Here is a 15,271-nt window from a genome sequence, read left to right as displayed (position 1 = left end):
GTCCAGGCCTCACCTTGCTCACAGAAGCACCGAGTGCGGTGTTTGCTCCTCTAGACACCCTCACTGCCCCATTAAGTTGCTGGAAAATACGATGTAATGTCAAACGAGGCCCCTGGAAGATCTTTCTTTTCCACCTATTGCTGTTGGGCATGTTGTGTTTGGCCATAAGGCAGTTGTTATGGAGCAAAGGAGCTATCAGAAACACAGCAAAGTTCATTTATGACCAATAGAGTTTTACACAGCAGAGTGATTACAGTTCAGGGCTATTCACAAGGGAATTCCATGCACACGAGGATCCACAGGCTGCCACAAGGCTTTGCTGGTCACTCTTCAGAATAGTCAAAACCAGGTTAGAGCCACCCTCGCTGCCTGCCCCAGAGCCACGATAGGGCTTTATGAAACAGTGACCATGAGCCCTCAGCGTGGGGCTGTCCCTGCGGAGAAGGGCTCCATGGTGCTTATCACCTCCAATTGTGGGGAGGAACGGAACCAGGGAAACCCTATCCAGGGCCAAACCCTGCGTGCCACTGATCCTGGAGGGCTGGGACACCCTGGTGCTGGGATCCCCATCCTCAGGTGTGTGATGGCAGCCTGGTGGTGGTGCAGACCTTGCTGCTAGAGCAGTGCCAAGGCTCAGCCACCATCCCCAGTGCTCCTGCACTGGCTGGGCTCTAGCCCTGCTACAGCCATTCCAACCCACATCAGCCAGCGCAAAGCATATGGATTGCTAAGGAAGTCCCATGTCATTCCCATGGAGGAGCAGACGTCCTGCTGGCCATGAAGGCAACAGGGATGTCTCCAGGGATACCGAAACACAGATGAGCTATTCCAGCAACTTTAGAAATGCCGTTTGGCGCACAGGTAAACGTAACACTCAGTTGCACAACAGCACGGGCTCCAAACATGCTGCTTTCCAGACTTGTTCTGCCAGTCCAGCCAGATGGACAGATCTGCTGGAAATTTCAGCAGGAAAAGCAGCAGCAGCAGCAGCAGTGTGGGGCTGTGCTCCCCCCCAGTGCAGCCTGCACCCTGCACACCATCGCCCAGTGATCCCAGTGCTGCCTCCCTGTGCGATGGGTCAAAAGGGAAAGCATTGTCAGTCCCCTGCGGACAGCAAACATGCTCTGCCCTTTGAAGCCTTTGAGCGGATTTGGTTGGGCCGGTGGCGAAGTTTGAGGAGTACACAGAGAGGAATGCAGCAAGTGCTTGTGTTGGGAGGCTGGGCCGTTGGCAGGCGTTGCCAGCTCCCCGCTGTGGTCTGGCCATGGGAGCAGGGATACGGAGCTGGAGGAGTCCCTGTGCCAGGCGGGTGGCAGCTTTGGGCAGCGTGCATTGATCCCAGGGGGGTTCTATGATGTGTTTGCAGGTCTTCACAAGGTTGTGAAATGTGGAAAGGATTGATGGGGAAGAGATGTGAGTCATAAAGAGCAGCAGCAGCAGCAGAGAATAGCACTGTGACAGTGTCCTCTCCTAAACCAACCCAGCACTTCCAAGCACCTTAAAATGCTCTCAGTGGCCAGAGAAAACCCCGCTCTGCTTGTTCCAGTGCATCTCTAACTGCTCCTGCAGCTCTGGGTGCTGGAACCTCCACAGTCCCTGCACTAACCTCTCCTCAACAACCAAGAGACCTGGGGGTTCACCAGCCTGTAAAGGTCTCAGGGGGCCTTGATATCCCACCACCCAGGGCTGCCTCTCCAGCTGCAAGCACCAGCAGCCCCGCACACCCACTGCAGCAGAGTTGTCCCATCCCCGTGTGTGTGTAATACGGAGCCACACAAAGCCATATCTCAGACATTCCACGTTATCTTGTAATTCAAGGAACTTTGATTTTACTTTACTATTCAGCAAAATTAATTCTCCTCTCTGTAATTAATATGCTGCTCAAATGGATTCTTAATTACAGATAAATCACAAATCTACACACTCAACTGTTATGCTTTTCAAGTAATAAAACAGATCATTTGTCTTCCTCAGCTGAACAGAGACCAACCAGCACAGCATTTCCCCCTTTATGAAGAATTCATTTGCCTTAGAAAGAAAGTCTTTAAAAAAACATTGCCAGCCTTTCTTGAATAGGGGATCAAAGCTCCCCCACTGCTGGAAACCATTTTTGCTAAATAAGATGTGGGTAAAGGGGAAAAAAGTAAAAGTTTTTTGGGAGCTGGTGGGATTACAACACCCTTGGGAGGGACGAGGATGCGGGGTCAAGAAGTTGTGACCAGGTTAGCAACACAGAGAACAGAAGGGGAGGACAAAGGAACAGAAAGTGGAAATGGACAGATGAATGAGGAAGCATGTTTCTTTGCCAAAAGAGAATGGATGCTACATCAATTCATACTGAGAGCTAAAGGATGAGGGCCTGTTAATGGATTGGGGGACACAGCAGGGATCAGAGGTCATGAGTGCACTCAGCTGGGCTAATTGACTGTTATGTGCATATTAGTGATGATGATGCAGTAGGATAGTGGGGAGCAGATATGCAAAGGTTCCCCTGACAAGCGCTGTCCTGTAATTACACCTGTAAAATGAATGCACAAAAGACACTGGCCTTAGCTGGCTCTCTTCAGGAGGGGACCCCATGGCTACAGGTAAGCACCTCAGACCTGACGGGGCTTGTGCTGAAGTAAACTTGCTCACCAGATTTGCTTTGCAGTCTTAGGGGGTTTATTTCAGTGCTATGTGTTGGGTATGGAGCAATGATCTCACCTTCTACACAGTCACAGCGGTCCCCCGAGCATCCCTGTGTGGGATGAGGGGCTGTTTTGGGGTCAGGGGTGTACCTTGCTATTAAAACATGCCTGTACCTGCTGCGATCCCTGGGGCTGTCTGCAGGAATAACAAATGAAAGGGGGAAACTATACATCCTGGGCTCTCCCCCACATCCCAGCCCAGTCCACAGGCACCCTGCCAGCAGCTCCAGGCAGAACAGCCTGGTGACTACTCTCCTCTGCTAGAACTTTATGCCAAACCTGGTGTGTTGGAAGCTTCATGTTCCCCTGCACGTACATGTGGGTGCAGGGGGTTCATGTAAAGACCACGAGCTGGCCTAATAAATACTGTATTCACCCTGTGCAGTGTGGCTGTGGCTGGGGGGTGCTGATGCCCCCTTAGCTGGCACAGAAGGTTGTCTCTTGTTTGCTGTGGTGCAGATGGGAGTGAGAACTCCCTGGCAGAAGGCACTGTGCTTTGCCTGTGCTGGTTCGGATCAATGATAGGGAACGAAGCCAGCTATCCTTTGCCCTGGGGGGGTGGTTCTGCAGTGTGCACCTAAGAGGAATGCTTCCCTGGGAGGCTGTAGGTCACTGTGCTCACAAAGCAACAGAGAAAGAGTGAATTCAGCTCCAGCTGATCCAGGTACAGGATCAGTTTTGGAGGGCAGGTGAAGTTTTGAGCTGACTTTCATGGAACTGAGATCCAACCTGCCGAGTGCTCTGATAAAACAGGATTGCCCAGGTTACACCGGGCATTAATCACCGTGTCCATGGCTGGGCTGAGCTGAACAGCCTGTGCTCCTGCACCACATGCACCCTGCAAAGGCCTCGCTGGTCATCTGGTGTCAGCGCTGACTTGGCAATTAGCACTGGGTAATTGATAGAGCAGCACTGGGGAAGCAAAGCTAAACCCAGCACCGTGACAAGAGCAGGTTTGCTTTGCATTAACTGAAGTTGCTCCATTTCTGTATTTCATAGACTTCTCCCTTTCAGTCCCGATACACACAGGACTGCTTGTAACCCTGATGCTGGCCCCTCTGACCACTCCAGGCCAGATCAGCTTTGCTTGCATGTGCTGGAGTATGGGATCATACCACCAGGGACTGCTCCCGATGGAGGTCCCTCGCTCCTGGCACACAGCTTTCTGCCACCTCAGAAGCAGAAAGTGCCTTTCTCCTTACACAAAAGGATTTCCCAGTCGACTGATGAAGAGAATGTTTCCCGTTTCCTCACTCTTGAATCTGCTGACAGCATCTCTTGGTGAGTGATGGATATTGGAGATGATTTATAGTTCTTTGTTACACAAATGCCTCCGCATTCTTCCCCATCCTCTCGCAGCAACCAGTAGCCGCTTCTCCCAGCAGAAAAGCAAGAGCCTCAGCCCAGGAATGGCCTGAAGGATGTGGCATCGAGTCTCTGTCCTGCAATGGCTTTACCCGGGGAAACAGAGGAGGGAAGTGTCGGTGTCGTGGTGCTCTGTACCCAGCCAGATCTCCGAGCGGCTGCTTCCATCCATCCATCGGGAAGTCAAAAGGTTGGCAAAGGAAAAGTGCTATAAATCAGGCAGAAAGGGGCTGCGGGAGGATCATGTTTTTGCCATTTTTCATCTCAAAGCTTGTAATTAAAGCAGTGAACGTTAACAGGGGGAACAGCCGTTGCTTCTATGTCTTAGAGCTCTTGGGTTTTGGCAGCATAAAAGTTTAGCCCTTGAGACTTTTATTACATAAAATAGTTCCTGTAATGTCGTTGTAGCTTAATTGGATTCCTGTTTGTTTTACTTCAAGAACACCAGGAAAAATATCTGTATTGTTTGATCTGATACCGAGTTCTAGGGGACTTACCTGCACTATTGGGTCTCACAGTTTATCATAATGAATAAATACATGAATTAAAGAAATTCTGATCTTAATCTATGCGGAGTTTCTTGGTTGCCCTGTGCAGCTGAGCCAGTTGCTGGGTTGCTCCTGCCATTGCCTCCAGCGCTTCTTTCTCCAAGCACAGTGGTGAGGCCGGATTCTATCAGTGGAAATCAAGGATTAAACAAGTTAACTGGGCACATTCTTTAGTTTAGGTGTCACCAGGACTGCTAACCGGCTTTGGGTCAGACCTATGCTGAAATGTTCTATGTGGGTCTTAAAAGCATGGAATCACAGAGTGGTTTTAGGGTTGGAAAGGGCTTTTAGATCATCTAGTTCAGGAGGAGGAGATCATCTAAATTAGGAGGGTCAATGTGGGAGGGAGCCCTAAGTGTTTTTTAACAACAGAATGGTTTGGATTGGATGGGTTTAAATCAAAGCAAGAGAAAACATTCCTCTGCTTTCACAGGGAAAGGCAGAGCCACTTGTTGCAGGTCACAAAGGCACTTCCCCATCAATCCACAGAGAGAATATAAACCGAGGGATGAGCCGGGCAATGAAAAGTGCTAATAAGGCACTGTTTTGCCTCCTCTGAAATATCCAGGACCCAAGTTTACATCTCTAAGGGGCACAGTGGTTGTGCCCAGCAGAGCCGATAATCTCTGCTTGGGGTGCTGTGATGGATAGAAGAGAGGTCAGTGCTTTGAGACCAGCTAATGATAGTGTAAATCACCAACGAGCAGACACAGCCCAACAAAAACTGCCCACAAAAGCTTTTGTCCTTTTATTCAGCCAAGACCTTCCTTAAAAACAGCCGAAGCAGTCAGCGCAATTAACTTGCCATCAGGAACACACAAAAGGACAAAACGCTGATAAAGATGTCGAACAGTTTTATGGCTCATATTGGATTTGGTGTTTCTGATTTGTTTAGACCTCACATAAACGATAGACCAGAAAGGAAACCGGGGACCAACAAACACCACCCTCTCCTCCCGCCCCTTCCAGACCCCGTTACAGCTGCAGTGATGGGGTCTGGAAGGGGCAGGAGGGACGGGACCCACATCCACACACAGCTTTCCACCCTCGGGCTGCCGGTAGGGCCGTGCCCGCCTCGGGGGTGTCCTCTCCCGGTGCCCCGGGCCTGGTGCGGCCTAGAGCGGAGCTCGGCCCGGTGGAGCCTGACAGAGCGGTTGCCATGGCAACGCGGCGCCATGGCACACACACACCCCCCCCCCCCCCGCCGTGGCGCCGTTGCTAGGATACGCAGCCAGGCAGCCCGCCTCCGCGGTTCCGGAAGCGCTCGGTACTTCCGGCGGCGGCAGCATGGAGGCGCGGGAGCTGTTCCGGAGGCTCGGCGCCGGTGCCCGCTTTGACCTGCGGCGCTTCGGGCTCGATGCGAGGCGCTTCGGGGTGCGGTGGCACCGGGGGCAAGGGTCTGCGCTCCGTTCCCTGCGCCGTGCCGGCTCCAGGGACCGGTCCCTTCATTGCGGAGGGCGCTCGGGCCTGCCCGCGGCCCTGTGTGTCCGGGGTGTCTCACCGTTGTCCCCGCTCTCTTCCCGCAGGTGATAAGGGGAAACGGCGGCAGCGCCTCGCTGGAGAGCCTCGACTTCTTCGGGCACAAGGAGGGGGCCCCCGAGGGGTCTGCTGAGGAGGGCTGGGCAGGGGCTGAAGAGGAGGTAAAGGGTGGAGAGGAGGATGGAGCCGGGAAAAGCGGTGGAGAGACGACGGGAAAGAGGAAAAGAGCTGCAGAAAGCGGTGAAGGGAAGAGAAAAAAGAAAAAGACACGAGGTATTCATATATATATATGTGTGTGTGTGTGTCCCTGGTGGGAAGCCCTGATGGAGTTCATGTTAATTACTTGTCTCAGTTTACTTTAAATCTGAAGGTACCGTAGGTCATTTTACCCAAAAACAAGAGGCTTCTGGGTTTGTTGGCTGGCCTGTGCCAGAGCTGATAAGTAATTGGCCATATTAGAGGCTAAAGGCCAGGTTGAACAGGGCTTGGAACAACCTGCTCTAGTGGAAGGTGTCCCTGCCCGTGGCAGGGGGTTGGAACTGGATGAGCTTTAAGGTCCCTTCCAACCCAAACCATTCCATGATTCGGTGTTAAGGCACAGGGATGTGGCTGCCATCTTTCTGGAGTCTTCATTAGCTTTAGTGAGAATGAGAGAAAAAAGGCTTTTCAATGTCCTTTTCTACCAAATAATGTTTGTCTGGGTTTTACTAATGGAAATACCCAATTTTTTGGAACCTGCAGGAGCAGTACCAGAGTTGTCAGAAAGTAACGGCATAAAGTGGATGTCCTCTCTGGAAGCAAAATATGAAGATGCGAAAGACAAAAAACCTACTGCAGAAAAACTTGAACGCTTGAGAAGACAAAAGGTAGAACCACGGGGTTTGAATGTAGCAAGAGATTACTTGGATTCTGTGGGCTTTTCAACTGAAAATTGAGGTTCATTTATGGAAATTTGGGAGGAGGGTGACTGGGGATGGGGAAAATAACCAGAAGGTGAATCCATACGTGTGTAGTTTTATGCTGTTAGAAAGAGAAAGACCGAGTTTGTCTTTTGTCTTTTAGATAAACCACTTCAGAAATCAACATAAGATCAGTGTCCAAGGAACAGATCTTCCTGACCCGATTGCCACGTTTGATCAGCTTCAGAAGGAATACAAAATCCACCCCAAAATCATGGAGAATATTCAGGCTGCTGGTTTCCGGGTGCCAACACCCATCCAGATGCAGGCGATTCCCGTCATGCTTCATGTAAGCTTTTCTGATGCTGCATTTGATTAGAGTATGGCAAAGCTTGGATAGCAATGTTCTTGAGCTGTGCTTTTAATCATGTATTTTGGGTTACTTTGTGGCATTAATACTTATGTAAATGTGACTTTTTGGGTGTGTTTTGTTTTGGGGTGGTTTTGTCTTTTGTTTTCCCCAGTAATAAAGACCACCTTGTTTTCCTTACAGGGCCGGGAACTTCTGGCTTCAGCTCCTACTGGGTCTGGAAAAACACTGGCATTTTGTATTCCTCTCTTAACACATCTGAAACAACCTAGGAACAAAGGATTCAGAGCTCTAATCATATCGCCTACCCGAGAACTTGCTAGCCAGGTGGGTGTTGCGGGGGAAGGGTGTCATATTGATGGACTTCAAAGATTTCACTCTGAATCAGTAAAATAGTAAATAGGTCTTTTTCCTTTATTACTCTCAGATATCAGAAAAAGACCAGAAAAAGCTAATTTAAACATTTCTTTTAAGCCTTTATTCTTCTGTAAAGTAGCTACATACCTAGTGTCTTCGTCTAATCTGAATGATTAGGTTAGAGGCTCTAGATTCTCTGATGACATTTAAAACTTCCCAGTGCTTGGGTGCTCTTAATCCCTACTTTCATATTCTCTACAAGAGATTGATCTGTTTGTCCCAACCACAGAATTTCAACAAATAACTTCAATATTAAAGCTTTGTTAGTAAACTGAAATAAAAATGACAATTCGGGCAGAGTTCCATTTATATTCAGATGGGCTAGAAAGCTGCATTTTATTATGCATTTTATTATAAGGAAAGTAGAGAGCACTGGACTTGGGTTGATGCTTGAAGCTGTATCTTCAGCATTGGCTGCAGATTTTCTGGCTAGAAAAGCTCATCAGCGCAGTTTGAAAATGGAAAATTTGATCTGTTGCTGCCTCCCCAGACACATCGCGAGCTGGTGAAGTTGGCTGAGGGGACAGGCTTCAGGATACACATGATCCAGAAAGCAGCTGAAGCAGCGAAGAAGTTTGGGCCCAAGTCTTCAAAGAAATTTGGTAATTGTTGTAATTAGTGAAGTGCTTCTAAAAACTGAAAAAATGTCCCTGACCTTTCTCTTCTCTTCTGGCCTGTGTGGTTTTGAAGAGCTCAGTTTGTACCACTCGAGGTGTGTGATGTATTGCTCAACACTAAAAAAGGAGTTAGCGTGGAAGAAATAGGAATTGAGACTAACGGTTCTCCTCTGGCACATGGGGTTGGAATTATGTTTCTGAGGGCTCTGATAGTCTGGTTTATTTTGTGTCTTTTTCAATGTTTTGACTCTTTTTTTCTCCTTTCTTCTGATAGATATACTGGTTACTACTCCAAACAGACTCATTTATTTGCTGAAGCAAGATCCTCCAGCAATAGACTTGACCAGGTACTCGGGGTCTTGCTCAGATGTGGCTTTGCTACTAGCTTTGAGACTGAGGGTTTGCATAGCCCTTGCATCTGTGATGGGCCTGTTAGAACTTCTGCCTTCTCCCCAAGTGACTCTTGGTGAAAGGAAAACCTCTCTGTTCCCAGTGTGGAGTGGCTGGTGGTGGATGAGTCGGACAAGCTCTTTGAAGATGGGAAGTCGGGCTTCCGGGAGCAATTGGCCTCCATCTTCCTGGCGTGCACGTCCCATGTGGTGAGACGAGCCTTGTTCAGCGCCACCTTCGCCCATGACGTGGAGGAGTGGTGTAAGCTCAACCTGGACAGCGTGGTTCTGGTGTCTGTTGGAGCAAGGTGGGTGTGCAGGTGGATGCTGACTGTCCTCCTCGGGTGGATGACTCTGTTGTGAGTCTGAAACCTGCAGGTTTGTCTCCAGCAGACCTTGTGTGGCGTGTAGGTCTTTCTCACCTCCTGGGAAAAGAGTTTTCCTTTGCTTATTACTTGATCATCAAATAAACATCAATCTTAGGAGTGTGTACTGGTGAAGTAAGTTTGTCGTGGAGTATTTCTTGTTCACCAGGTGTATTTTATGGTGGTTTTTTATAAAGATATAAAAAAAAGATTAAAAAAAATTATAGATTATATTCTTTTATCTATTCTATAATAATATATTTTATAAAAATACGTACTTTATTGTATTTTTATATTTCATAGTAGTTTATGCTTCATTATATTTTTCAGTATTTTATTTCATCATACTATATTTTGTCTTTTATATTTTCTACTGAATTTGATATTTTAAGTTATTTTTATATTAGTAGTATTACATTAAATCAAATATTAATGATTTAGATTACATGTTGTTGTTCAGCTTTTTACCAAACTAGTTTACTGCCATTTATAATGCTATATAACAAGTGTAGCGTGTAGCACGCCTGAACACACATGTAGCATGCCTGAACACGCGTGTAACGTGTCTAACCCCTGTGATGTAGCACACTTCCTTTGTGTTCCTGGTTTCAGGAACTCGGCAGCAGAGACGGTTGAACAGGAGCTGCTGTTTGTTGGCTCCGAGACAGGAAAACTCACAGCCATGCGAGAGCTTGTGAAAAAGGTAATTGGGAGAGAGGGAGAATGTTCTGCTTGTGGCCACACTGAGCTGCTTGTTCTGTCAGAGACTCAGTTTCCTGGGACAAAGACTTCCCTGGGACACATGTTAATCCATTGTCCAAATTTGCTGTACAAGAGGAAAAGTAAGCTAACCTACGTAAGCAAACTGGGAGTGTTCCCCGTTCTTGACTACATATTTGAGTCTTGCTTTGGAGCAGTTTGTATTAACAGCCTGGTTCCTGTCACTTGGCAGTGTGAGTGGGTTGTTCATATTGGGTGGGGGTAAAAAAGAAATCTGTTTGCGTGGATTAAAATGCTGCCTGATGCTAAAGTCAGGAACCATTCCATCAAAGGAAGTGGAGATGAACTGGCTTAGTTCTGACTCCCAAAGATTTGGCTAGTCAAAAAAACCCAACCAAACCAAAATCCATCCTCTGAGATATAAAGTACTGGGGCTTTTTAAGTCTCTTTAGTAGCTTGGGGTCTGCACCCAGTAACAGTAGGAAAAGGACTTGAACCTTAGACTTAAAAAGCTTATTCTTTTGCAGGGTTTTGCTCCTCCTGTCCTTGTTTTCGTGCAGTCTATTGAGAGGGCTAAAGAGCTTTTCCATGAACTTATTTATGAAGGCATCAATGTGGATGTCATCCATGCAGACAAAACTCAGCAACAGGTAAGAGGATATGATTTCTTCTCAAGAAACACTTCAGAAAGAAAGGTTTTTACACAAGAGTGTTGGAATGTAACTTCAGGGAACTTTCACAGGAAATTACTGCAAGTTTTTGTTCAGAGGTTTGATTTTATTTAACATCATGGCAGCTTTCAGGAAACAAGTTCACCTTCTTTCTCAAATTGCTAAGTAGACTCCAAGTGCCTTTCTTTTCTCTTCTTAGAGAGATAATGTAGTTCGCAGCTTCAGAGCTGGGAAGATCTGGGTGCTCATCTGCTCAGCCTTACTAGCTCGAGGGATTGACTTCAAAGGAGTGAACATGGTCATCAATTACGATTTGCCAACGAGTGCAGTGGAATACATCCACAGGATAGGTGAGTGATTGTTCACAAGTTATGGCTTTTATCTCATTTCCTAGATCTTTAATGTAGATGCTCTTGTGCATGAGCAAAAACCCTGAAGCCAAGCCTCCTCTGTTGCTGCAACATGAGCTTCTATGTTGCTCGAGCCACTTTATATCTGTTATTCAGCTTTCAGTAAAACCATGTTACTTTTTGTCAGTCTTCTGTGAACCTTAAATATTCAGAAATACATAAAGAGGCCAACAACAGAGCTGGAGAGGGACTTTTTACATGGACATGTAGTGATAGAATAAGGGGGAATGGCTTTAAACTGACAGAGGGGAGATTTAGATGAGATATTAGGAAGAGGAATAGAATAAAGGGAGATACTTAAAACCTCTACTCTGCAAATCTGTGCTTGGCAGGTCGTACAGGACGAGCTGGGCACACAGGAAAAGCAGTCACGTTCTTCACAGAGGACGATAAACCTTTGTTACGGAGGTAAGTTGGAAGCATGATACAGCAAAAATGGTTTCTTGTATTTTGTACTGTGTACTGCTGAACCATGTTGTCTCTGGTACCACACACCTCATAAGTACAGTACTGCCATGCTCTGGAAACCTATTGCTACTGTAATAATCTCTTAACAAATAGAGAACTCTGTATCGGTATGGTAGAGCTAAAGGCAGTACCACAGTATAGGAAAGACTGAGAACATTTCAATTTAAGGTTTCTTTTTGAAGCCTTTACACTAATGCAGCAAAGGAGGAACTAGCATCCTTTCCCTTCTTTCAGCTGTGTTGCCAGCAATGACAACGTGATGGCTACTTCCTTGTGTCCAAAGTTACTTGGTTTGATTCTCTGGTTTTGCTTACTGCTTTTCCTTCCATCTCCTTGGAGGCTGTCCTTGCCTAGAGTTTCAGTTTGTTTGAATGTATCCAAATGAAGTCATTAGTTTCATTTAAACCTTTTATATCTTTTTCACCTTACTTCAAACTCTCTTTTATGTACACAACAAGAAACCGGCCAGTTGTTAGGGATTGCTGTTTTCCACAGAAGATGCTTCTCTCTTGTCCAGGCACTCACTGCCAGTGTTGATCTCTTCCCTCCTCTCCTTTCTAGCATAGCCAATGTTATTCAGCGAGCTGGCTGTCCTGTGCCAGACTACATAAAACACTTCCCCAAACTGCAAAGGTATGTTCACTTGAGTACTTTCCCACTTTGTTTCCCATTTTTAAAGCCTGCAGGAGTGGTGCTGGGGGTATAAGTGTTAGAGAAGATCTAGTCATTTGCAATGTAATTGCAGTTTAGCTGCAAAAGGAATTTTAGACAGGATGGGGGTGACAGTTTTTTACCCAGACAAAAATGGAAACAAAAGGAATTCTGTACTTCTGGTTTTTTCTGGAGTTAACTCTTTCTGCGAGTTCCCTGAAACCTGCTTTAGACTTTCAGGCCCCTACTTATGAATTGGGCTTCTGATACATGAAAGAAAGTCCTTTATGCTTTGGAGTTACACCCCCACACCATTTTTTCTCAAGGTATTCATATAGATAAATAGTTTTTAAATTAGTGCTTCTTTTTTTGCCCTTTTTCATAACTTCTAAGTGTTTCTAAAACTAGGAAATCATATATATGTATTAGACATATATCAAAGTTTGTTTGGGTGTCTTGGAGACAGCGTGGCTAATCCTGGAATAAAGGAAATATACTCAGAGCCATAAACCTGTAACCAGTAAAGGTGTCATTATGTTTTATTTACTTTGGATATTAATCCTTGCCCTTTAATCCTTCTCCACTGAATGTTGTTCTTAGCAAACAGAAGAAGAAATTCATTAAGAAACCATTGACAAGAGAATCCATTTGTACCACCCCTGAGTGCTTCTTGAAAAAGGCCAAAAGAAAAATGTAAGTAGGTTTTTCTCGAGAGGAGGTAAGAGATGCTGTTTACCCAGAGAAGGTCCAGCAAGCTTCCTCCAAAATAATGGTAACTTGTTTGGATGGGCCAACCAGTCGTAATGATTTTAGCAATGGTGAAGTTTTAATGTCAATACCTGTCCTATGGGAATTGGATTAATGCTGTCAGTTTGTCTTAACGTGCTGCCATGTATCAGGTGATGGCAAGCTGAGTTTAAACCACTGGCCTTAAAGCCAGACTTCAGAGTAGCTATCATTTGACTGAACCTGTCTGCTGCTCTTCTGGAAAAGGGCTGGCTTTGATTTTAGCACATAGAGTACTAATACAAGAAGCAGATCTTATGTTGTAATGATAGAGCTCACAGAGACTGGTGTGTAGCAGTTTGCCGTAGTAAAGTGATCATAAAGAACACCATTACCCACACTTTGGGGTGTTGCTACTGAAGGACTTATGTTCAGCTGCACTAATATGATATAAAACAACTGATGTCTGTGTCTCTGCTTCATACATGATGTTCAGGTGTTTTGGTCTCCAATGTGTTTCTTGTAGGAAAACTGCCAAGGAAAATTTTAAGGAAAAAAAGAAAGCTAAAGAAGATAAAAATGTCAGTAAACTACAGGCTGTTTCCAAAAGCTGAATAATAACAGACTGTTTGTGAGCTGGGGCTGACATGTCCATACTGAAGAACAGAAGAATGAAGATAACAGCAATGGTGAAGGAGAAAAGTATGTCTAATGTTTCCTTCTAGGTGAGGATGGATGTTTACATGCAAGAAAGTCTCTACTAAATACTGGTAGAGGATTCCTGAATGCTTCTTATAGAAGCTGAACACTCTGCTCTTGCAATAAATGACTTCTGTTTCTGAACAATAGTTCAAAAATAGCATCTGTTTGTGTTACTCTCACACAGTTTTATGTTAACTCCTTGGAAATGCTGTCTGTTCTGTGTTCAGATCACCCCTACTATGTTTGTCAGAGTTCAGAAGATGTAGTGGCAGACAACACACGAAGCTTACTGCAGTTGTCAAAGATTCCCTGGACACTTAACAGAAATGCAAACCGAACCCACTTGTATGTGAAAGTAAAGCCTTGTTCCACCTGCTTTTTTGCTTTTAGAAACTCATTTTGAAATAAGTAATACTTTACATGTCTGTAATTTTGTACTGTTTCATATTTAAGCCTCAGACTAACCAAAGTTATAGAAGATTCTAATAGAGGGACCTGCCTTAATGGAGCAAGGCTGCAGGCATTATTCCATAGCCTGTTCTGCAAAAAAGGCCAGACTCCACATGTTTTCCATCTCTTCACCTTTCACATGTGTTCTGAGTCTACTGTGGCCATGTCAGAATTCCAGTAATGTGGGAATGGCTTCTCCTTTGCATCTACAATCCTTCTTTAAGCAGGATTTTCTTCTTGTGTTGTCATACTTATCCAGTATGGAAGTGGATCCCAGGTCCTTATAACTCATTTACAGCAGAGCACTGTTCATTGCTCTGCCCAGCTGAGAAGTTTTGTGAGAAACTGATGAAAACTCTGTCCTGTTCTGCTTATTTCTGAGCTAGACTTGCTTTCTTTGCAGAAGTGCATCTTGTGTTTGGGTTATATAGGAGCTAGTGTCTTCGTTTTGACATTTATGAATAGTTTTGCCTGTGTATTTTAATAAAAATGAAGTTGTGTATTCTGATAAATACCAACTTGACTGCTGCAAGATATTGATGATGGATACCACGTGGAATGTTTAACAATGAGTGAGAAATTGCCAATATTCATCTTTAAAGGCACTGCTAATACATAGAATAGTGGTAGTGGGAGAGAAAACAAGCTTTCAGTCATGAGTGTCTCTGTTTCGCATAGCAGGGTGCAATTCTGCTGAAAGATACCGTAGTTCTTTCTGAGGTACTTTGCTTTAAAATGAGAGCTTAGATCTCAGTTTGCTCTTTCTCTGAGGCTGTGTTTGATGAATGATTTCTGACGCTGGTCACTAGCTTATCAAGGCATTTAAGCAGCGGCCTGTCTCAGGATTTACCCCTCTGTCACACCAAATGCCGCCTTTGCCTGAGGTGAAGAACAACTCCAGAACTTTGCCATGTATTTTATGAAGCTTTGGCTAATCTTATGAAGGAAGAGGAGCTGCTTCTGCGTGACTCTGTCCAGTACATCCTATAGCACCTCATCAGGAGCGCTTCTTTTACAATAATTGGGCTTTTGGCTGGCATAATGACCAGGTAATGAATATTCGCAGTGCCCTGGGCTGGAGCATGTCCATGGGGCAGAGCCGCGCTGGGCTGCAGGACACCCTGGGGCTCCATTTATCCCCTTTGTGTGAGGGAAGGACATTGGCGAAGCGACTTTATCAACACACAGCCTCGAGTTTAAAAGCATCCCTGAGGCGAAGGCCGGGCCCCTCTGCCCGCTTCCCGCCGCGCCGGGTCCCGGCCGCACAGCGCCGCCCGCCCGGGCTGCTGAGGGGAGCCGCGGGGCCGGGCTGTGGGCGGGCCGCGGCCGGGCCC

The 15,271-nt window shown here is 46.0% G+C and overlaps 1 protein-coding gene across 2 annotated transcripts; it reads left to right on the top strand.

Annotated features, from left to right (window-relative positions):
• Positions 1-5,859: 5,859 nt before the first annotated feature.
• DDX52 (DExD-box helicase 52) lies at positions 5,860-13,633 on the top strand. 2 transcript variants are annotated; one of them, XM_030472853.1, is made up of 15 exons: positions 5,860-5,977; positions 6,130-6,355; positions 6,824-6,948; positions 7,145-7,330; positions 7,535-7,678; positions 8,259-8,370; positions 8,660-8,732; positions 8,879-9,082; positions 9,752-9,842; positions 10,387-10,509; positions 10,730-10,880; positions 11,273-11,348; positions 11,970-12,041; positions 12,660-12,752; positions 13,312-13,633. In XM_030472853.1, the coding sequence occupies exons 1-15, from the start codon at positions 5,891-5,893 to the stop codon at positions 13,397-13,399; spliced, it is 1,851 nt and encodes a 616-aa protein (XP_030328713.1). In that variant the 5' UTR covers positions 5,860-5,890; the 3' UTR covers positions 13,400-13,633. The 2 variants fall into 2 exon arrangements, with proteins under 2 accessions (XP_030328713.1, XP_030328714.1); XM_030472854.1 differs by having other exon boundaries at positions 5,927-6,000.
• The last annotated feature ends 1,638 nt before the right edge of the window (positions 13,634-15,271 follow it).

The sequence above is a fragment of the Strigops habroptila genome (assembly GCF_004027225.2).
Source record: "Strigops habroptila isolate Jane chromosome 13 unlocalized genomic scaffold, bStrHab1.2.pri S16, whole genome shotgun sequence".
NCBI lineage: Eukaryota > Metazoa > Chordata > Aves > Psittaciformes > Psittacidae > Strigops > Strigops habroptila.
Note: the sequence above shows the minus strand (reverse complement) of the source record. Positions and strands in the feature narration are given on the sequence as shown.